Genomic DNA, 21,500 nt, shown 5'->3' with positions numbered 1-21,500 from the left:
ATATGGGTAATGATTGAAGCCAAAACCACAAAAGCTTGTGTGGGTGGTGAGCAGGGACCCAAAAACTGGCATGCTTCTTGTCAACAGAAAATGAAGAGCTGCAGTAAGCTAGGGATTTGCTGGGCATCTCTCAGGCCAACCCGATCTGTTGTGTGCAATAAGGCAACAGACACCACCCAGCCCAGACAAGCAATTGGCATATCTAAATACCAAGTATAGAAATAATCCGGCTGAGTACAATGGCACAAAGCAGAACATCAGGCCTGTGAGGTCCAGGCAAGTATGTAGAATTCGGTCCAAGGACCCCTCCTCTACTTGTGACTGCTCCTCTGCTCCAGAAAGCCACCTGAATTCTTTAGAGAATTGCTTAATTTTCTCTCCTCTTTTTTTTTTTTTTTTTTTTTTTTTTCGGTTCTGTGTTTATTCTCTGTTTCTAATTCAGGAACTTAGAGTGGCAGAGATAAGACAGGAGCCATTTCTCTTGTCCCCCTGCCTGGTATCTGTCAGTGGTTTAACTTGTAACACCACTGGGAAACATGTATTTGTAGCTTTTCCTGTTGAGATAAGGCCTGGCAGCTGGGTCCAAGTGACAGCGACCTGTCAGTCGTTGGTATGTTTCCAGCCTGCTGAGCTTCCTCCTGACTGTTAGCACAGACTGGTTCCATGCTGCTGAAACATTTCTCAATGGGATTCTGTTAATTCCTGTAGCTGGCACTGTCTGGCACAAGCTAGGGAAGAAAGTAAGCTCTGTTCTTTTCACGGGTCTTGTGACTTAGATACAGAAATGTCTGTTGAGTCTGTCTCCTGCAAAAGAGGTTCTGAGACTTCCTATGTCACCTTGATTGCCACCTGTTTGTAAGGGAAGTGAGCAAAGACATACCTGACAGAGGCAGTGTGATGCATCTCTGAATGTTGATTAGAGCAAATCGATGCCACGCTTGAGCTTATCCTACCCTGACACATTGGTTGGGAGTGAAAGCTTTGGGACAGTGTGATAAAGGCCAGCGTTTTGTTAGTGTAACTGCGCACGCAGCAGCTTATACGAGTGCAGTCTTCTGTTGGCAGTTGTCAAGTCGGAGCTCAAATTTTACTTTCTAAGGAAAATCCTCATTTTCTGCTGGCAAGTTTTTCTTTTTATTAATTTAAAATTAACATTGCTGGTTTGAGGATTATTTTTTTTCTTAAATTTTAGACTGTTATTTTCTGTGTTATATATTCTCTATGGCTGCAGATATATTCCAATATGCAGCAGTACAAAAATGCAAAATATCTAAATCTAGTTTCTTTGCAAAAATTCAAGTGCATTAAATACATGAGAAGCTACTGATGTAATGTGCTTTTTACTAATTTGGGTGCCGGCATCAAAGAAGAGACGTTTCTTTACAAAGCTTCCATTTTTTGTCGCTTCTGAAGTGTGAAGAATATTGAAAAGCCCACTGTTATAAACTTGATTCTTTTCTCTCTAGCTAGATGTTGGCTCTGGTGTAATGGCATGTGTAATCCCTTTGACTCCTCTACACTTAGCAGTTGGAATGCAGGGGTAGATGACGACTTATCTGTATGCGTGTAACTTTTTATACCTTCTCATAAAGGTGGCTGGTTTCACATGTGGGGCTGAAAGTCCCGTGGGTTAGAGTTAGGTGCAGTATGATGTCTTTTGTTTGGCTGTCTCAGTTATGAAAGTCGTGGCCCGCGCCATAGCCTTGTACTTACATAAATCCCTTTCTGAAGTTCACTGAAGTGAAAACCAAACATACACAGTGGCTGCAGCATGGAAAAGGGATTTATTTGCACTTGTTAACTTCAGCCATACAGCCCATTCTTGGCTCTGCTTTGTCACAATGCCCACTGTCAGCTGCTGCATGTATACCCTGAAGTGACAGTTACCATACTGTATGTCACTCCTCTGAAATGCCTTTGTGTATGCTAATAAACATACCTCAGGCATAATGTTTATGTCCACTAAAACAAACTGCACACGGTGCAGGGAGTCAGGCAGATAGGTCCCTCAAGTAAGGATAGGGATTTGTTCATCTCCTGTGACTCCCGTACTCTGTAAGTACCATTCACCTGCAATAAGCAGAAGAGCAGAACCACACGGGGAGTGGGGAGGGAGCACGTTTAGCAGCAGAATGGTCAAATTAAGCTGTAGCATTGGTGAGTTTTTCCCTTTTGCCTTCATCCTTCTGTTTACAAAGGGTATTGCACATGATCTGATTTTTCTCTTTGGCAATTTCACATCATTGTAACACTGATGAAAGAAAGGAGGAAGCATTTGTTACCAGCTGTACTCAGAGCCTCAGCTGGCGCCTCTGGATCAGAAGGTCCGCAATTTGTTGTTTTCCGTAGACATCCCAGCTAAACGTGTCTGTTGCAGTGGCTTTTGAGAGAGCAGGTTTGGGCTTGATCCAAGATGTACTGAGCATGTGAACCTCCCAGTGATGTCAGTGGGTTTTGCTAGCGCCCAGCACCATCCTTCTGGATTAGCCACTTGTGAAGAGAACAGGCGCTGCCTAGCATGCGGCAGTGTAAGTGTTCTCTGCTTTGGTCTGCGGCTCCATGCTCCCAAAGGGAATCCTTGGCTGGCCCAGCTGCCGGGCTGTCACTGGGAAAGCATGTCTGTTTTCTCAGCAGCATATGTCCATGCCCCCCCACCCCACCCTAGAAGAGGGAGGCAGTGATGGTAAAGTAGCGCTACCGTTCTGGTCACACCACAGAGCCCACTAGTGGCTGTCACAGAAAGAAGGAATTCCATGCTGTGATTTCTGGTCCTCTGAGTCATATTAATTAATATTGTTATTGCCATTTTCAGTGACCTAGTGTAGAAAGTCATTCCCATAGGACTGAATCATGATGTCCATGCACGTCCTTTGTAGTAGGTTGTGTAACCTCGTTGCACTTCATGAATGGGCAGCTGGGCGGACTTGGATCTTCCTACGTCTGTTGTCAGGACGTCCATCGCAGCTACAGCAGCTATAGCAGCAGCAACTGCAGGCAATGATCATGAGCAGCAGAACAGTAGCTGGGAAAGAGAAGCACAGGATATTGCTTCATGATGTAGATGCAATTACTGCAGAGTTACTCTATGTCTCCTCCAAGTTGTTTGGTGAGCAGCACAATGAACAAAGCCTGGTTTCTTGCCAATATTTTATTTATTCTTTTTCCCCTATATCCCCACCTCCCTCCTCCTAAGTTCCTGCTCCCTTGTATTAGTTATCCATTTAATCTAGACAATCATTACCAGATATTTCATGATGTTAAGAGGTACGTACCCAACCATACGGGGGTATATCTTTACCTGCCTAATGGGCTGTTGTTTTGGAGATGACATGCAGTAACTAAGTAGAGCTGTGTGCCTGGAAAGGATGGAGATCTAACTCTCCCCATAGTTGGGTCAGAAGCAACTCGAGATGATTTGATTAGTCAAAATGCCAGTTCCATTTCTGAAGACCGTGTGCAGTGTACCCTTTAGTGAGGACAGATACTTGTGACTGGGTTGGCTTTACTCTTTCTTCTGTATTTAGCTTGAAAACATAGATATTTCAAATGTAGGGTTTTGTTTCAGAAAGCAGTGGGCTAATGTACTGTTATTCTACACTAGGCGTAATGGTTGGTGTTGGGAGAGAGATATGTTAGTTTATCTGGAACAGAAAAGGATGACATGTTTAATCCTGCAGAACACGTAAGAGTGTGTGAACGTGCACGTGTGTGTGCATGTGTTCCTTAAAAGTCTGGAGCCGAGCTGCCAAGTTACCAGACCTGTGGGGAACCAGCTGTAGGTATGAAAAAAATAAAGCAGCAGGTGTGTCTCTGAATTCCAGCCCAGGGAGGAGTGTCCAGGCTGGATACACACCCTTCCTTTTGGCTGGGAGCAAATTGTACGGCTTTGAGGGGGAGGGCCTGCCTTCCTTCCTGCTTGTTTTCCCATTGTCTAAACAAACTTCATCCCCTTGATCAAGCAGCTCTTTGTTATTCCTTCCATGCCATCCCCACACAGAGCAGCAGGAGGGATCTTGCCATTACCAGAGGAGAATAAATAGGCTCATCTGAAGCATACTGGCTTCTACTGAACTAAGCACAGGAGTGACACTCAGAGTCTCAGACTTTTAAGTGTCTTCTGTGTCAATGAGATGCCCTAATACCATTTGTGGTAAACAAATCTCCTGTGCATCAAAACATTGCAGCAGCTCTGGGTTGGTTAATATGCTGCTGTTTAAGCTAATGCTTAAATATAAGAGCTTTGGGGAAAGCTATGTTGTTGCCCATCGTGGTCTGCATTGCATGTAGAGATACACACTGTGCATTAAAAAATTACCTAGAAATTAAACTGGGCCTCAGAGCACAGCCCAGAAAACAACTGCCAACACCACCAACCCACCAACAAAGATTGTGGAGCAAGCTGCCCTTGTAGAAGAGAAGAGACATTCTGACACCCCTTTGCCTCCGCCAATAAACTCACCGATAAACAGGAGAACCACACAAAAGGACACAATCTCCACCGGGTCAGCCTTGGGCAGTTTCTGGAGCTTAAGGAGAAACTTCTCACCGATGGTTTGCATTTCCTTCAGAAAGCCTTCAGAAGACATTCTGGCTCAACCTCTCCAGGCTTTATGCTGTAGAAGAACCAAACAGAGAATACACCTTTTCACTGACTAATGCTAGGAAGCTGCCAGCCTTCTTATAGAGCTGGTGATCACAAGGAAAACAAGTTTATCTGGTCTCAGTCCTTGTTCCCAGTAGCTAAGGTGGAGGACTATTAATTGTCTACATGTTTTGGCACTATTTTAATTTCAAAATCTGGCTTTGAGGGTGCTTTTGACAGAGCATTGTTCAGCAAAGGCGAAACGGTGTTTCTTCTAAAAGGACACTTACTTCAGCAGGCGTAGAGTTCGAACTGGACAGTGCCTGCCTTGGCTTTCACCCAATGAAAGTCAATTATTTTTTTTTCCAGTTGTGCTAACTTGTCCTTCCAGAAAGAAATGCAATTCTAACTTGACTTGAATTCCAAATGCTGAACTCTAGTAGTTTTCAGTTGTCTTTTACCAAGTAACACAAAGTAGACCCCCTTGAAGATTTCTTGCACTTTCAGCGGCAGAAAGCCCCTTCAAAAACCAAGGCACTTATTTCAACACCTCACTACAATACCATTAATAATGTTTTATCAACCAGTTTTACTGAATGGTGATATTAAGAGCTAAAGTCTGTGTTCAGTGGGGACAGCTGGATGCTTTGCAAGTTCTTACAGATGACTGCATGCTTTATATGGTAAGGTAAATGTAGGTGTTTTTTTCTTTTAAGCCACAGTTTGTTCTAATGGAGCAATATATGAATTGAACAGTGGATGTCCACCCATCACTGCTGGTGATGAGCAAAGGAAAAGCCCCTGGATCTGTCGGGGAGACACCTCCCTTGTGGAGCTAATCCCTCCTGCCCTGCTTAGTAATCTTACACTTTCTTCATTCTCAGAAAGAATGATCATCAGGAACTATTATTACTAAAAATATTAGCCTAGTCAAAGTTAGATGCCTCAGTTTTGCCACGAATATTTGCTGTTCTTTTGCCCTCTGAGCAAAATTTTGGAAGGTATTGCAACAAACAAACTTGCATGAGAGCTATGGAAGTTCAAATTTACTTCAGTCAGTAACTGGAACAGGATATTGTTGAGAGATCCACAGTTTCACCTAACAAACACAAGTGTTTGGACAGGTCAACGCTTGGATGGATTCTAATTCTTATGTCATTATTATATCAGAATGTACTAGCTCGCGTGTGTTCTAATAGTCGACACACTTTTATGGGACTTGAACCTTGCAATTTAATATCCTACTCTTGGTGATAACGCAAAGCCAAATGACCAAGACAGGGCTTCCAGAACAAGCCAGCTAGTTCATTACTGCACATCTGGTTTGGTTACTCAAACAAATGGATGCTTGGAGTTCAGTTTTTCTAAACACACTGAGGACAGAGAGACCTTGGATGTTTCTTTGCATGCTGGGCTTAAATACTACAGTGCCAAGTTAAATTACATTTTGTATGTTTATGCAATTCAAAAAGGGTTTTCTTTGTTCTTTTAAATCCAAGCTAAGGAATAAAAATCAGAACCAGCTGGTTTCTTAGGGGTGGGGGTGGATGGAAAGCCTACATCTACAGAAAGATCTCTGTGCAGCTTAGCAGGGAGGGATAGCTGTGGCCTTTTGACCTGAAAAGGTCACTTTTGAGACTAGGGTTAAATAGTTCTTTCCAGATGATTGCCATACCCCAAGCGAGCTGCTCCAGAAATGGCTCTTTGTCCTTTGCACAGTACTGCGGGATTCTGTGTCAGCAGGTTTCCAGTTTTGTTTCCATTCCAAGAGATGGCGGTGCAGGCAGAGGTGAAGTGATTTGTGTCTTCTTCTCTTGGCTCTAGAAGAAAAACTTTTTTTTTTTTTTTTAATACAAAAAGAGTATTTCTGGCTCTAACATTCTGAAAATGTTTGTTAACTTTGGAGGTGTTTCTGCCTGCCCAGAACCTCTCCTAGTAAGGAATCTGCTGTAACCTTTCGTGCCATGCTTTGGGCTGCACCAGAAGCAGCAATTATAAGAGCCAGGCTTCTGAAGTTTGGGTATACGGTGTAAAATTACTGATTAGGATTGTAGAACTCTAAGTGGATTAGCAAAGTGCCTAGCCTAAAATGATAAGAACTTGTCGTTTCAGTAATGGACATTCCTCCGCCCCATGGTACCGGATCTGGAGCTAAGTGAAGGAGTTTTTATTCTAAAACTTGCAAGGAATGTTGCTTGTTTACCTTGGTTTGAACTTCTTCAGGGACAAAGTCTGATGTTGGTGGTGCAGTCTCCAACCTACCCGTGAGGAAGCAAAAGGTTTTCTCCTCGACTGCACTGCTGACTGCACATTGGTTCTAAGGGCCCTCACTGCTTTGGGATTTCTGCTTGTGGAGCATAGCAAAAGAGTGAAGAATAAATCACTTCTTTTAAAAAAAAAAAAAAAGTAAAACTCCCCCAAGAGAGCTAGTTATATTCATGGACTTTTCTATCTTCCATTCTACTTGTGATGTAAAGTCTTTGGTCAGGACTAGTTTTGATTGTGATCTTTTTTCAATTGATTTCAGCAGAACCAAGATCTTACCCTAGAGATTATCATACAGGTAAGGCTAGTGCTGTGTGACTTAAACAAGTTGTCTTATGCATCTGCCTTGTCTTCCTCGTGTACAACACAACAGTGATGACATTACGTACAAATTTCAAAGTGGAGCTATATGAATATTTTTTTTTAATCATACTGTGTTCAAGTAAGCTCCCAGTCACCAACAGTACTAAAGGACAGGCGGTGCAGGATTTTTGGTTGAAGCAGTAACTGTAATGATTATTATTCAAATGGACAAGTCTTGAGAGATTTAAAACTTATGGTTGTAGGTCTTACCTGACAGTTTACTTTCTAAGACTGGAGTGCTGTTCCAGAGCCTAGAACAGGCATCCAAGTTCGTACCCACAGATTCTGTGCGGTTTGGAGCAAATGTAATTCTCTGCTTGTGTTTTTCTCAATTCTTCCTTGGTCGTTGTCCTTCCTAAAAACCACATATACTGAGGATAGGAAGCCTCCAGAGCAGAGGAGGCACGGCTGTGAGGGCAGCAAAGCTGGTGGAACCCGTTACAGAAGAAATGATGAATGACTGCAGAGCAATGGAGCCTCCGTAGTGTGGTGTTGGACTATTGTCATGAACTTTTGCTCCATAGCTATAGCTAGACATCATATGAAGTGAAGAGAGGCAAGATGAGAAACTCACATAGAAAGGAAAGTGAACACAATGCTGATATCTTGTGACAGGCAGTTTGGAAGTTCCTGCTGGGATGGCAGCCTGAAATTCGTGGTTTCAGCTGTTTCCTCTTCTGGCTGTTCTTTAAAAGATAACTAATCTATCCAGTGTTGCCAGTGGGACTAGATCATCAAATCTTTCTGCCCTCCTCTGTGTTACAAGGCCTGGCAGGGGAGGGAATAAAACAAATCTTTTAATTTGGGTTGGTTTGTTTTTGAGAAAAAAAGGGCGAATCTGCCACATGCCAGGAATTGTTATCCTTGTTGAAAAGTGAGAGCACAGCAATAATGCAGGGGGATGCTGGAGGTCTGCAGGTGTGCTGCTCAGCTGCAAGGATTCGATGGTCCTTTAAAACCAAAGCATGTCCTACATTTAGGGCTTCTGTAGAGGTAGATTCCCAGAAAGTGCTAATACTTGTTTTTAATGCAGATTCATCTTGCTGTACCCACTGAATAAAGCTGTGAAAATTGCCATAATAGCACTGAGATAATCTTTCTGAACTGTTTTAATGGACTTCTGCCATGCCGAAGCACTCAAAGACGTTGGCTGCTCAGCCCTTTTGAGAATAAAGCCATTAAAAGGCCTCAATCTAGACACTGAAGAGAAGAGCCGTGGTCAGGGTTTCTTTGTACTGTGAACTGGCTGTGTGTGGTAGCTTCTAGTCTTCAAGCAAGAAAGCGAGCTTTGGGATGACTATGGAAGGTGGGATCCCGGATCCCTCTGTCTGCCTTAAGCTAGTCAAGTTGCTGTAAGTATTTTGGAATTTATGTAAATGTATCATATTTTTTTGGTCCGTGTTTGCTTTGGAAAGCTGTGCCCTATCTGTGTGTCTATGCAGGTGCGTCAGAAGTTGATCTGTAGGGAGTTGGTGATCTTAACTTTACTGCTGAGGGGTGAGACACTTGTTTAGTCATAACCCTGCTGGCATTTGAGCAGCCTATTTCAGTGCAAAGAACGTGGATTTGAGTTTGTGGTTTAGCCCCAGGACTGGAAGTTAGTAAATGCAGGCAGTCTTCTTGGCCTGCCAGTGATGCTTCCTGGTTGTGTGACTTCGGATAAGTCATCCCATCCCTCTGTTGGGTGACTTCATCTCTGCAAAGTGGCAGAACATGTAATCACCATCAGAGGTTTGTTTGCTAATTGTTGTGTATCCAACTCTCTAAAATGCTCTGAAATCTTTACATAGAAAGACAGCGAGTCCCTGGTTTTGCTGCAGTTACAAAATGAAATGGCCTTTGCTTCTAACTGCTTGTTACACTTCAGGCACTGAGACTGTTGAGGATGAAAGTAGATGAAAGCATGGCTTCTGCTCTTGGGTGCTCCTTACTATGGGGTTTATGTCTCTTGACATGACCTCCCGATCCATTGGTTTTACTGTGCTCCCTCTGAGAATCTGCTTGTTTGGGTTTGTTGCTACAGTAATCTAAAAATGGAGACAAAGCTTTGGAGGGGGGAATCTGTTGGTGGTGCCCTGAAGATGCCAATGCCTCTAGTCCTAATGCAGCGAGTCCAGTGAAGGTGAGTTCGAGATCCTCCGCTGTGCCCATTGCTCTTATCTGCAGTGCTCCACAGACCTTAGAAAGTAGGACCTCCCTGATGTGCCCAGGCAAGTGGAATGCCAGGACAACATTCTCATTGCAATGTTGTCTTTTTCCCAAGACTGTGGCTGTGGAGAAGCAAATGCTTTGTGTTGTTCTTACTCAGACAAGCCAAGAAAGTTGGTTGAAGGTGGATCAATACAGGGATGGGAAGCCTGTATGGACTGAGGTAGCTTATTTGGTGGGAAATCTTAGAAGGTAATCCCAGGCTCACAGATGGAGAGTGCTGAGCAGCTGAAGGGGAGGGGATGCTTTTTTATTCTGGTCTAAAACTTTAAAATAAACTCTGACTGTATTTGGCCACTTTCGTAAGAACTTGAAGGCTTGGGCAGTTTCTCAGCCTACCAGCTTTGTTCTTGGTTCCTGAAACGTGCTTCTGATTTGGTACGGATAAGGTCTACAACGCTTCCTGTCCTCAAGCAGTGCTGGGCTGCTAGGTGTTGTTACATTTTAGCTGCATTTTGGCAGAACATGTAATAATTCTTGTACGATTGTTTATTGTTCTACATTTGTAATGTACTTTTGAAATGAAAAGGGCTATAGAAATGTAGTCCTATTATCAGTGCATGGTTTTCCCTCATCATTGTTAATGCAATGTTTGCTGCCATGACTGTAGTTAACCAGCCATGTGAATGTTAACTATAGTTCAACAAACAAGCCCTTTTTTTCTAAAACAGGAGTCAACGGAGCCAGACAGACCTATAATTCATTCCCAAGCAGATGAAAATAGTTTCCAGTATCAAGAGAATTCAGCTTTTTAACAGCACACACCCAAACTGGTAAATTGCAGCTCAATGTCATGGGAGAAAAGCTTTGACTTTGTCAGCTGGTCTGGAAAAGGCGGCCACACATTCCTTCATATCATAAAGCTGCCCTGACTGGGTAGCCATTTGGCTGGAATACCCTGTCATCTCCACCACCCACTATTTGGAGATTGGGTTTGAGGCAGCACCGTAAATGTTCCTTCCCTCTGCTACAACCTAATATTAGATTAATATAAAAAGGCACTGAATTCCCTGCAATAGCAGTTTGAGAAGCTGAGGTACCCATTGGGGCACTGAGCTGAGTCTCTACACCTCTACAGAACACGCTGGTTTTCTCCAGTCCGTCCCACAAACAAGTCCACAAAACCCCATAAGATAATTCCTCCCTACTAGTCCCATTTTTAAGAAGTAGGGAAACCAATGCACAGAGCCATCCAGTGAAAGGAAAAGGTCAATTTTAAAAATAAACCTGTAGCTCTTCTACAAGAGAACTTTTTTTAGGGTTGCTGATGCTTGAATCTAGCCTGAAAGTCTATTCTAATATTAGCAAAATAACCATTTCCCAGGAAGCTGACAGAGAGGTAGGTGTGTGCCTGTGAAAGCCCTGTAAATAGTTACTTCACAAACATACTGGGATCTGTCAGAAGTTTGGTGTTTGAGGTAAGGCAGGTGGAGCCCCCTGAGAGTGCTGGAAACACCATCTTCTTTCAGCCACCTTTGTGTCCTGTCCTTGACTGGTCTTAGACCTACAGATCTTAGAAATGACACGCATTTTTGAGTTTTTTGAAATATGCCGGTCTGTTCCTAGAAAAGATGTCACTTGGCTGTAGGAACTCAAAACTGAAGGCTACCACAGCTGCTTGCCTCCTCAGAAGAAGCCGTTTTGAACTGTATCAGCTGTGGTTGCTGTAGTGGCGAGAGCCTGCATGGAGGCAAGCCGCGGGTGCCGCTCTCCTCGCTCAGCTCTCTTGCGGTCTCTTACGGTCTCTGCTATCTGCTCACTGGCCCACGGCAGGCTGGGTGGCTCAAGGGCTTGTGTTACAGAAAGGATCTGCTCTATCAAACTTGGTTTATTTTGTACTTCCACTCCCATAACCACTTTTGCATTGCAGTCAGGCTAAGAGGCCCGTGCACTATGACAGCTGTAACACAAGCCATGTCCTGCTTCTTTTATCCAGACATGTGTTTCATATTGCTTATTCCCCGCCCCCCACCCCCACCCCAACCCCCCCGCACATGTACAACACGGCTGCGGCTGGACAAGCCCCCAGCCAAACCCGTTAAGATTTTCTTTTGGTGAGGAAAACTTGGCGTGTTTCTCTCCTTCCCTGCCTCCTCTGCCCTTCAGCCTTTGCTCCTCCCTCCACCCCCTTTTTTTTTTTTTTTTGTCCTAAACTTTGTTTTTCCCCTACTTTATTTGAGAAACCATCTTAACAGCAACAAACAACCTACAGAAGACCCTTCATTAGCAGGGTGGAAACTTCCCTCCGTCCCCTTTGAACCTAGGGTTAGACTGGAGGCGTGTGGGTCTTAACTACTACATATTCTCGCACAGGCAGTTCCAATTCGGTGTTTGTACAACAGTAAGTTAGACAGACCTGCCCTCCCTTCCACATTAATGGGAATGGAGAGAAGTGGAAATACCTGATCCTTAACATTCCTCCCTACAGGCATGTGTAAGATCGGGAAGACATCTTTCTGTGAGACTGGCTTTCTGCCTCACTCCTTACCTGTTTGTAAACAGCTGACTGCCCCTGCACCTCCTGGGAGATGCAGGGGGTCCCAGCTCAGTGCAAGAGCTTCCAAACAGTAATCAGCTTCCAATGGCAGAGAACGGGGGCTTACATGGTCAGTCTCCTTGCCAGCCCCCTTCCCACACCCAGCAGCAAACAGAGATGGGAGTACAGGTTGTGGGGCATCTCCCTATATAAACCCAAGGCTTACAGTGGGTAATTTCATGTATTTGGGGGATCCTTTTTTTCTTCCTTCTCTTCTTACTGCATTCAGACCTAACGGTCTTGTTGCTGTAAACCATAGACCATGTGTATGTATGTGTTCTCTCAGAGCAGTGGTTTCTCATGCTGTTTTGAAACCAGCATCTGTGCCTGACGCACTAGCTGATTTTTAAAAATGCTCTTGTTAGAAGCTGTGTAAAATCTTTCAATTTATTTCTATTGGTCACAGATGCTTAACTTGCACAGTATGCTAGTTCCCCAACCAGGGTTTGTTTTCAAGCTCTCTGTTTGCTTCAGGATTTGGGGGATAAAACTTAGCTCCAGCTGGGAGGAGCTCTGGAGAAACGCTGTGGCTGGTACCCACTCGGTTTCACACGCGCTTGCCTGTGCTGGCAGCTACTCGCTAATGGCACATACGCTACTCATACACAGCAGCAGACCAGCTCTTGTCCACACTAAGTATTAATACATCAAGTCATCACTGTGGAGAATGCCCTGTGCTAGACCTGCTTATCAGCTAAGGTCACATTCCGTAACAGCAACAGAAAAATGAGCAGGCAGCCTTTCTAATCAGCAAAGAAGTAAGTTACTCCTGCTCTGACTGCTGAAGCAATGCAAGACTGCAGGCTGGATCCTTTTGTTAGCAGTACGGCTGCAGCGCAGCTTTCTGCAATCCTATTAAAAGCTTTTCCCACCTTTGCTCCTGAGTGTCCCGTGCAAACAAATTCAGGCTAGCAAGCTCTGCTCAATGGCTGATTCTGCAGTTCACCGTACAGAGAGCTACAAAAGCTCCAGCTACTTGCTAACTAGCTGAATGTTAAGGTGCTACGGTTGACCGAACACCAGCAATAGCTCAGCCTTACCCCAGCCGCGCTGCAAACTCTTCTCCTGTTGTTTTTCTTTCTGTCTTCTTAAACTCTCATGTCATCTCTCCCCTCATCCTGGCTTGTGTCTCGCTCCTCGCTCGGCTCCTCTCTGCTCCGCTGCTGACAGCCAGCTGTTGTCTCTGCCTTTTTTTTGTTATTGGTTGTCCTGGAGATATGAAGTTTCGTGTTACATGTGTGCCAGAGAGGGAGGGCGGGCGGCGAGGAGCCACCGCAAGCTGAGCCAGCCGCTGGTGCAAACTCCCCGAAGCACTCAAGTGCCAGCACTTGTTGCTCGCTTCCTCTGTGCATCTCCTCCTAGCAAGGTCTTTTCTTTTTTTCCTTTTAATTACAGCTTTTTCTAGAGTGGGACTTGAATTGATTCTCTCCTTGCGATAGTTTGGGTGTGTGTTAAAGCAATTAACTTTTCTTTCTGCTGCCCAGTTTCCTTCCGACTCCCCGGGGAAAGGAGTTTTTCTCTTGTGTTCAGCTTTGAAGGGGCACAGCAAGAAATGGCAAGGACGGTGCAGCCCGGTCTGCCACTGGCAGGGGAGCTGGGCTGGTGCTGGGGTGGTGAATTTGTTCCATGCCCTTGGCCAAGGAATTTGCTCTCTTGATGCTGTGGGTTTTGCTTCTTGTATACTGGGGACAGCTGGCACCCAGTGTTCTTGTCTGAGGGTTGTTGAAGGTCAGCTGATACTACAAAGGATACAGTCCTTCAGACAGGTGCAAAATTATCATTCCTCATCAACCTCCTAATTTCTTCTTCTCTTCGATAAAGCTCATTAAATGGCTTTTGTTCAGCAACTGGCCTCTACATAGATAATTTGTCCTCATGATTTTTGTCTTTTTAATGCTTTAAGTTCTTGCCTTTATTCCCAGACTTGCTGGGTTTTTTTTGGTGAGCTCTTCTGATGTGGCTGGGTACCCTTCCTTGGCTCATATGACGGAATGCTTTTTTCTGGTATATTTTGGGAGAGGCAGAGCTTCTCTTGGGATATGTGACTTTCCTTCGTTGACAGTTCATCTGTTTCTGTTAATTGCACGAATAGGGCTTCTGTTTTACCTGGTGTACAGAAGGAAGGAGTAGCAAAAGGAGGCATGGTGTGGTCAGTTTAGCAGTTTCCTGAAATTTATTGCCACAGATAAAAACATCTTAATAAACACGATTGTTATTTGCTCTTCATCCTGTCCCATGATGTAAAACTAGGGTGGTATGTCTCAAATTAAATAAGGATTTTGTTTAGACATTTTAAAGACCAGTGGTCAGCTTATACATACTCCTGTTGACGGGTGGGGGAGGAAAATAATACAGTTGCATATTTAAAAGATGAAATAATTTTTGTACATATATAATAATACGAACTACCATTAACTTATGTAAATCAGCTCTCCATCTCATGGGCATTAGTCAGGTGCTCATGTGACGTGGGAAGTTTTCCCACCACATGTGAATGCATAACCAACTATGGTTCAGGACCTCTTGTGTTCAGTGTAAGCATTAATCCAATGGTTCCCCCCAGCATCCCTATCGGTAACTCTGGTTTTGGCCTTTTGACTCTAATTATAGGACTGCAATGTTGGTTCTGCAACTGGATTTCCGTTCCGACCCAATTCACGAGCACCGCTGGCTAAAGTGGGGCTGCGGCCCCAATTTGGGTAATTCTGTAGGAAGATCCAGGCAGTTACTGGAGGCTGGACGGAAAGGGCTGGGCCTCACAAGCCTGGTGGGTTAGAACCTAGAACCTCTCTAAATTCCAGTGACTTCAGAGCTGATCTCTGCTTCCAGCAAAGCCCTCCCTTGGGGCAGCTCTCTTGTTTGCATTAAGGGAGAGAGGTGTGTGTGGATGTCCCTCCCCAGCATAAGCCTGGTGAGTAGGCTGTAGAAGTGAGGAGAGGGCTTGACCATTACTGTATGCCTCGGTTAACTCTAATACAGATCAGTGTGTGTGAGAGAAAGAGACGTGGACTAATGAGAATGCCTGCCTGTTTTCTTTTGGGGGAAACAAAAAGCTGACTTGCAGCTCGCTGACATTTCTATAGTCACGTTGCACTGGCAGGACAGGCAGCACCAGTAGTTCTTTTGGAAAGGCAGGACAAGGGGATCGAATGTGTTTTCCCTATCCCGGTCCCCCCACCCTTCCCCACCATGTGAAAGGAGCTCTTTGAGTGCAAGACGAGCGTGAGTCAATGCGGCTCTGCAGGGGGATATAAAGCCAGCTTTGTAGTAGCCCTCTCTGGGCTTTCAGTGCCCTAGACTGTGCAACGTCACCCTGTTGCAGCCCTCCTTACCTGTGCAGCGCCAGGTCCTTCACGCTTCAGCACACACATTTCATTGCTCTGGCGGCAGTAGTCTGTAACCTGCTGCTTTGCTGCTTCACTCGCTCTCCTCCTTGGTGAATTATCCTCCCAGGCCGTGGGAACGAGCGAGGCAGCTGCTGCTGCAGACCCTTGCAGGGTTTGTTCGTGATGCGTTGGTAGACATGCAGTTATGTTCCCCCCAGACACACACACAAGTTAAGAAGCAAACTGCATTTGTTAGATCTCTGGCAAGTTCAGACATACCTTAAAGGGTTTATAATAAGAATAAATGAAGCGCTCACTCTCCTACTTTTCCCCTCTGTGACCCGTTTTTTGCAGATGAAGTTGGTAAGCCAACTAGGGCACTCCTTGGTAGAGAAGAAAAATCTCTGCTTTTGTTCTTTCTTGCAGTAAAATAATTCTCTCTAAAATAACTCTTGTTGCTGCGTGGCTGCAGAATTTGATCTCCAAATACCCTATGAACTGTTTCTGTGTATCTAGTATCAGCATTTTGATGAAGAGACAAGCAGCCACCTCTGCTGTGAAACCCAAGTTTTGAAAAGCTCCTCTAAATTCTGCCTGCTTTCTTAGAAAAATAAAAAAGGAAAAAAAAGTAACCCCCTGATGATTCTTTATCTAGTGAAATCAGTATCTTCACTGGCTTAAGTTAGGAAGTGTTCTAGAAGAGAAATTGCTTCCTGCCTGTGTTGCTAATGAACTCTGTCACCAAACTCTTTTTTACATACCCAAAAGCACTGAAGTCTGCCAGAAATCTTCTGAAGATTCCTGGAAGAAGCTAATCATCTTCACATGGCTAGTTTGCTAAGGCTGGTAGAACTGGTTGTGCAATACTGTATGACCAAATGGACTGGTTTTCATGGATGTAGGATACTACCCGAACTTTGGCTGCTGATCTGAAGCATGTGTTAGCAGATCAAGACCCAGGCTGTATTATCTGAATAGTGCTCTCTTGTGACCTCAGTCTGGACTCTATTTCTGTGACTTAATTTACATTCCTGTTTCTTCAAGGGTAGATTTCTTCACCTTCAAACCACAAACAATAACATTAGAAGCTCTCCAATGTGAAATATAGAGACATACTCTGAGCTCTGAGGTGTAGGGATCAACAGGACCTCTTTACGTATTTATCCTTGAGCCATTCTGATTGGACATGGAACATGTTTGGCCAACGATGCAGAATTAATACCTGCATATTTCATCCACTGTGCCTTTTGGAGATCTCAGAGATCTGAAAGCATTTAGCAAGAGATTGACACCACTGTTTGTTTTACATGAGGGGAAGTGGAGGCAGAGACACTTTAAGCAGAGTGCGAGAAACAGAACCCCAGTTCTGCTCCAGGGCGTGATCCCTGCGATTCCTGCTAGAATAGGCATTGTCTGGGAAAAAAAAAAAAGAAGACTCAAGTCTTTCTTTATCAAAAGACACCTTGTATTTGGAGGGTGGTGCTCTTGCCAATAAAAATAATTACTGGATTGTTTTCTCTTCTGTTTCCTAGATGTCGCCATGCTGCCATAGCGAAGTACTTCGGCGATGTCACCCCACCTTGTAACAAGTGCTGTGATTACTGCAAGAACCCAGGGGCAGTGAAAAGACAACTGGAGTCACTGGAGCGCTGCAGCAACAGCTGGAGCAAAACCTGCATTGGGCCCACAGGTTCCTCCAGGGATAGCTATGATCCAGAGCTCTATGAAGGCGGGAGGAGAGGTTGCAGAGGTTTTAGCAGGTCTGTGCTTGGTAGCTCTAACTCAGCTCATAGAAGCTCTCAGAGAGAAGAGAGCATCTCCCAGCTGCAGGCCCAGCCACTCCTATTTTCAGCGCATGTTTCTGTGTGGTGGTATTTTCCTGTAACTTCCTGGCAGCAGGAGCTGGAATTTAATTTTCCACACACTTTGGCAGCCTTGATCACATTCATGTCCCAGAGAGCCAAAAGCTGTTTTGACTGACCTAAGAATTGCCCTGCAGAATGTAATTGGTTCAAGAAACTAGCCTGAATTTTTTTTGAAAGCAGTAAGTGGGCTCAGCCCGTTCACTGTCACAAGGATCAAAAATGTTTAAATTGAGACCAACCTGACGGCAAAGTATGACACGATCCAGAGTTCATTCCTGACTTAGTATGGCTGTCTGTGGGCCAGCAGGCTGGGGGGGCAACTGACAGGACTTAGTCTATCACAGAGGATGTAATGGAGTGCTAGTGTCACTGCTTCTGCAGATTGCTAAATTTCAGTGTTTCCCTATCAGGCTCACAGCAAAATGAAGATGTGCGGTGGGAAACATAATTAATTCTGTAAAAGGCTTGGCAGTGTGGAGATGACAACTTCTCTTATTCCTTGTTCTCTGGCTGAGTTGCAGCGATAGTGCAGCGCTGCCAGGATGCGAGTTTTGCTGCCTGCGCTGCCCTTGCAGCTTTGCCAGGATGCGCAGCGCTGTCGACTGGCCTAGGCCTCTGCTTCAGCTTAAACAGCTTCAGACTGGTAGCTTTGTTCTTCAGGCAAGTCCAGCTGAGTGGAAGGGAACTGGTGTCCTTGTGACCTAAGCCCGTGTTTGATCTCAGGACTGGAGAAGACAGGGCCAGTGCTGTTGTACAGCACACTGTTCACCATTTGATTTATTGAGCCTCTCCATGACTTGGTTGTAGCTTTGCCTTGGAAGTTGTAATAGTCAACAGCCTTAAAGCTTTGATTTTTGATACCTGTACGTTTGGGCTGTGACAGCTGTGGAAGGCAGTAAACTCTTGGGCTACATCTGGCAAGAATCAGCTGCTGCATTTCAGTGTATTAATGATGAGGATTTCATTTAATACAACAGTCTCTGAACAACTGAGGCTGAGGAATGGATGCTTTGCCCTTTCTGCCATCTCTGCTCCAAGGGCAGTAATGACTGACAGATGGGGTACATGACACAAGGCAGTGACGACTCAGCTCTGTGGGAGAAGCTGGCAGAGCTTCGGAAATAGAGTCCTTCATTCTCAGAGCACTAGTCATGTGCTGCTAGTTCATGCTGCTGCTTACTAGTTCAAGGGATTTGTTAATCCCATGATTATTTTTTGGAGGACATTCACTACTGTCCAAATTGAGCAATGGCAGTGAAACTGAAAGCTAAGACTTGTTCAGAAAGGATGTGAGATACATCATCTTCTGTAAATACTGGGGTGACCTCGGCTCTCCAAAGCCTGTGCCCCAGTTAATGCTGCAGCTACAGAAATGTTTGTTCTTGTTGTTTTCCTGCCTTATCCAGCTATGATGAAGAAAGCAGTGGGAATGGGGATGAAGCCAGTGAGGAGAGTCGGAAGCGGGAGTGGAACAACTTCTACAAAAAGCAGATGAGTCTGCGCAAAGTGAGTTGGTATCCCTTTTTAAGAGATTCAGATCATTTGCTGTGAGCTTGTCTTACAGAGATAAAGGCCTCCTGGCACTAATGAAAGGAAATTATTGCATCTTGTTATTGCTTGTTCTGTATTTTACATTTTGTACCTCTGCTTTCTATGTTCTCCATATTCTGTGTCAGTCCCATAATATAAAGGAACGCAGCGTATTCATGTACTAATTTCTCTGCAGTGCTAATCAAGAGGATCCTGTTGTCTTTAGTACATCTGATATTAGTAAAAACAGATTTTCCCATTCAGCTTCTCTTGCATATTCCTGTAGCAAGGGTGAACTTTTGGCTTTGATTCTTATCCTTTGTCTCCTTTCCCCCATTTTGGTCCCTTTTCAGTGCCTTTGTAACTTCAGCGTTAGTTTTCCCTGGAGCAGGGGTATAAAATGTGTCTTGTGCTTCTAGACCTGCATGTGTGTTGCAGGAATGGAAATGTTTGACTTATCTTTGTTTTCTTTCAGGGCAAAGAACCAGAAAAGGAAGATTTTGTTCCTCCAAGTAAATATCTTTTTTGATTTATAGTGGGATTTCTTTGGGAGAAGGAAATCCTGTATTTTGCAGCTGCGTGTAATTTATATAGCATCAACACTGGAGGTATCAATCCCTAGGCACAGAGAGGTTAGGCTTTTGGCTGTGAAAGCTTGGCTGGAGGAGATGGATCAGAGCTTAGCTTTGGTTGAGGTGAAGATATGGAATGCATCTTTTTGAACAACTTTTCCAAATAAGCAAGAGAGAAGGAAAATTCTGTCTAACCTGGCTATGTAGGCTATTTCTGCAGTGGTTATGCAGCATTATTCAATTGGTCTATAACAAAACTGCTGAAAAACTTCACTGTTTGTAACTGCGCTACTTGGGGTCCTGTCTAGCAACACAGTTCTTACATTATTGTAAAAGAATATGTGGTGGTTCCTGTTACTCTGTTCAGCCTCTTTAATGTTGATTGGTATTGTGGGGAGCAGAAAAGGGTTGCATTTCTTAAGAGCTGGGATTCCTTGAAAAAGGGTTTCCTGAGATGGGGAGGTTTTGGAAAGCTGTTAGTCACAAACTAGCAAAAGTTGATGTTCTCACGCAGAGAGAAAAATCTCACTTTGGCTTCTGCCGATTCTTTTGGAGTTTGTAGCTTCTCCAGGTAAAAAGGGTGACTGTGTGCTCCTTGGGGTGACTATGCAGGGAGGAGCATGCCAAGCAGTGCTGGACTGGCACCCTCCCAGTGCCAGTTGAGATGTTCTCCATCAGCCCCAGCCCTGCTATGATGCCTTTTCCAAATGTCTCTTTTGTGGTAGGTGCAGACTGCCCCTTGAAGGATGCCTTCAGCAGGAGAATCTCAAAGCTCACAGTGAAGGTAAGAAAGGCCGGTTAGCATTTAGTCTTGTTGACTTGCAAAGAACAACAAAGATTCTGCCTGCCCTGTTCTTACTTCTTCAGGGATGGAAGCCTGAGGGGCAGTAGGACCTCTGTAGAGCATGTCTGAGTATCCCATGTTTCCTAGGGACGGGAACACTGCTTGAAGATGCTGGAAGAAGCTTTGAGCACCAATCAAAAGGTTCCAGCAGCAGGAGGAAAAGGGTACGAGATGAGAGAAAAGGAGTAGCATATCGAGTCCCTTAACACAGGGCCCACTCTTCCCTGAGCAACATTGCCACTCTCAGGGAATGCCTCGGTCCAAGGATGTGGTTTCACTTAACAGCATCCTTCTTGTAGTGATGTTCAGGATCAGGTATGAGGATTCCTGTGTCCGATTCTGCTAAATCAGGGTGATCCCAGGAGTCGCAATTATTCTCTGTCCCACAAGGTGGGGATAGTGTACTTCTTAAACTGAGCAAGGGGACAAGAGGGTTTGGATTTAAGACTGTTTTCACCACCCTTTCCATTCTCCAGCAATTCACCGCTGCATCCGTTAGGACTTAATTGGAAGTTATCACTTATTCTTGCACCAGAGGAAGTGAATTTTCTACTTTCTGGGAGATGTTTTAGCATTAGTGTTCCCTTTGCAGATATAGAAGTGTGTCTTGCCAGAAATCACCCCAGCCTGTGTTACAGGTCAGACCCTCATGCCTGTGCCGTGGAGCTGGAGTATGAAGCTTTCCGAACTAGTAAAATGGCTAACTCATACAAGGCAACTGTGCTAAAGAAGGTAGGGCCATACATCTGCTGTTATTCCCTTGAATGTGCTGTGGCCTCAGCTCGAGGGGAAATAGGGTAGAGTTTGTGTGGGAAAGATGAAGGAGAAGCTCTGCTTTGCCCTGGATGCCTTCCAAATCTTTCTTCTTGGTTTCGTTTCCAGGAGGGCCCGGGCCCAGAGTCACGTTAGTTTCACATCTTTGTTGCCTTTACAGGCTTTGAAAACCTACATACCAGTGCAAGCTTATCCAAATATCCTCCAGGTCTAGCAATAAAGGGAATGGGGAGTTCCTCAGACTGTCGCTGACAATAGAGAAGCCTTGGTTTAGGTTAGCTGGTTGCAATAAATCTCTTGGAAGGTGTTTCTGTTCTTGAGATAGGTGTCTATCCATAGATGCATATGTTTTGCCACTATGGCTTTTAGTGTGTACAGAGGCAGGAATGCATAAAGATTTCTGACCATTAGAGGATATTTCTGTTCTCTTTTCAGGTAGCGGAAATCAACAAAGCCTCAAAACAAGGAGAGCTGTTCTCAGTGTTTGGGTCCGGAACTGGTGGCAACAGCAGCTTTGAAACAAAATCTGCGTCTCCAGCAGAAGAGGACTTCCTCCCTGCATCCCAGGTTTACTCGGTGAGTGAGTACAGATGGGATAGACAAGGAGGGAATGGAGTGCTTTGTCTATCTGCTGT

At 44.6% G+C, this 21,500-nt stretch overlaps 2 protein-coding genes across 9 annotated transcripts in view; one reads left to right on the top strand and one right to left on the bottom strand.

Moving 5' to 3' along the window:
• The window catches only part of RECQL5 (RecQ like helicase 5), a 39,817-nt gene that overhangs the window by 13,529 nt on the left and 4,788 nt on the right, over positions 1 to 21,500 (top strand). For 6 of the 7 annotated variants that reach the window (XM_063351962.1, XM_063351964.1, XM_063351961.1 and 3 more), the window contains exons 9-15: positions 16,813 to 17,040; positions 18,552 to 18,651; positions 19,151 to 19,187; positions 19,973 to 20,031; positions 20,179 to 20,255; positions 20,730 to 20,823; positions 21,301 to 21,441. In XM_063351962.1, coding sequence (XP_063208032.1) covers positions 16,813 to 17,040; positions 18,552 to 18,651; positions 19,151 to 19,187; positions 19,973 to 20,031; positions 20,179 to 20,255; positions 20,730 to 20,823; positions 21,301 to 21,441 — 736 coding nt within the window. Of the gene's footprint in view, positions 1 to 16,812; positions 17,041 to 18,551; positions 18,652 to 19,150; positions 19,188 to 19,972; positions 20,032 to 20,178; positions 20,256 to 20,683; positions 20,824 to 21,300; positions 21,442 to 21,500 lie in introns of those variants that run through there. The other variant, XR_010073279.1, reaches the window with a different exon arrangement.
• On the bottom strand, positions 1,773 to 13,490 carry SMIM5 (small integral membrane protein 5). Of its 2 annotated transcripts, XM_063352417.1 has the most exons (4): positions 12,995 to 13,489; positions 6,258 to 6,402; positions 4,460 to 4,613; positions 1,773 to 3,022 (listed from the first exon to the last, which is right to left on the bottom strand). In XM_063352417.1, the coding sequence occupies exons 3-4, from the start codon at positions 4,584 to 4,586 to the stop codon at positions 2,901 to 2,903; spliced, it is 249 nt and encodes an 82-aa protein (XP_063208487.1). In that variant the 5' UTR covers positions 4,587 to 4,613; positions 6,258 to 6,402; positions 12,995 to 13,489; the 3' UTR covers positions 1,773 to 2,900. The 2 variants fall into 2 exon arrangements, with proteins under 2 accessions (XP_063208487.1, XP_063208488.1); XM_063352418.1 differs by lacking the exon at positions 6,258 to 6,402 and having other exon boundaries at positions 12,995 to 13,490.

This window comes from Chroicocephalus ridibundus, chromosome 14 (assembly GCF_963924245.1).
Source record: "Chroicocephalus ridibundus chromosome 14, bChrRid1.1, whole genome shotgun sequence".
Classification (NCBI taxonomy): Eukaryota; Metazoa; Chordata; class Aves; order Charadriiformes; family Laridae; genus Chroicocephalus; species Chroicocephalus ridibundus.
This window is presented reverse-complemented; position numbering and strand designations above follow the sequence as displayed.

Excerpts from the sequence above, each read along its gene's own strand:
- SMIM5 (XM_063352418.1), bottom strand. The coding sequence starts at position 4,586 with ATGTCTTCTGAAGGCTTTCTGAAGGAAATGCAAACCATCGGTGAGAAG. Across the intron at positions 3,023-4,459 it reads TGTGGTTCTCCTGTTTATCG|CTACTGTTCTGCTGCTCATG; the intron begins GTGAGTTTATTG and ends TCTCTTTCCCAG.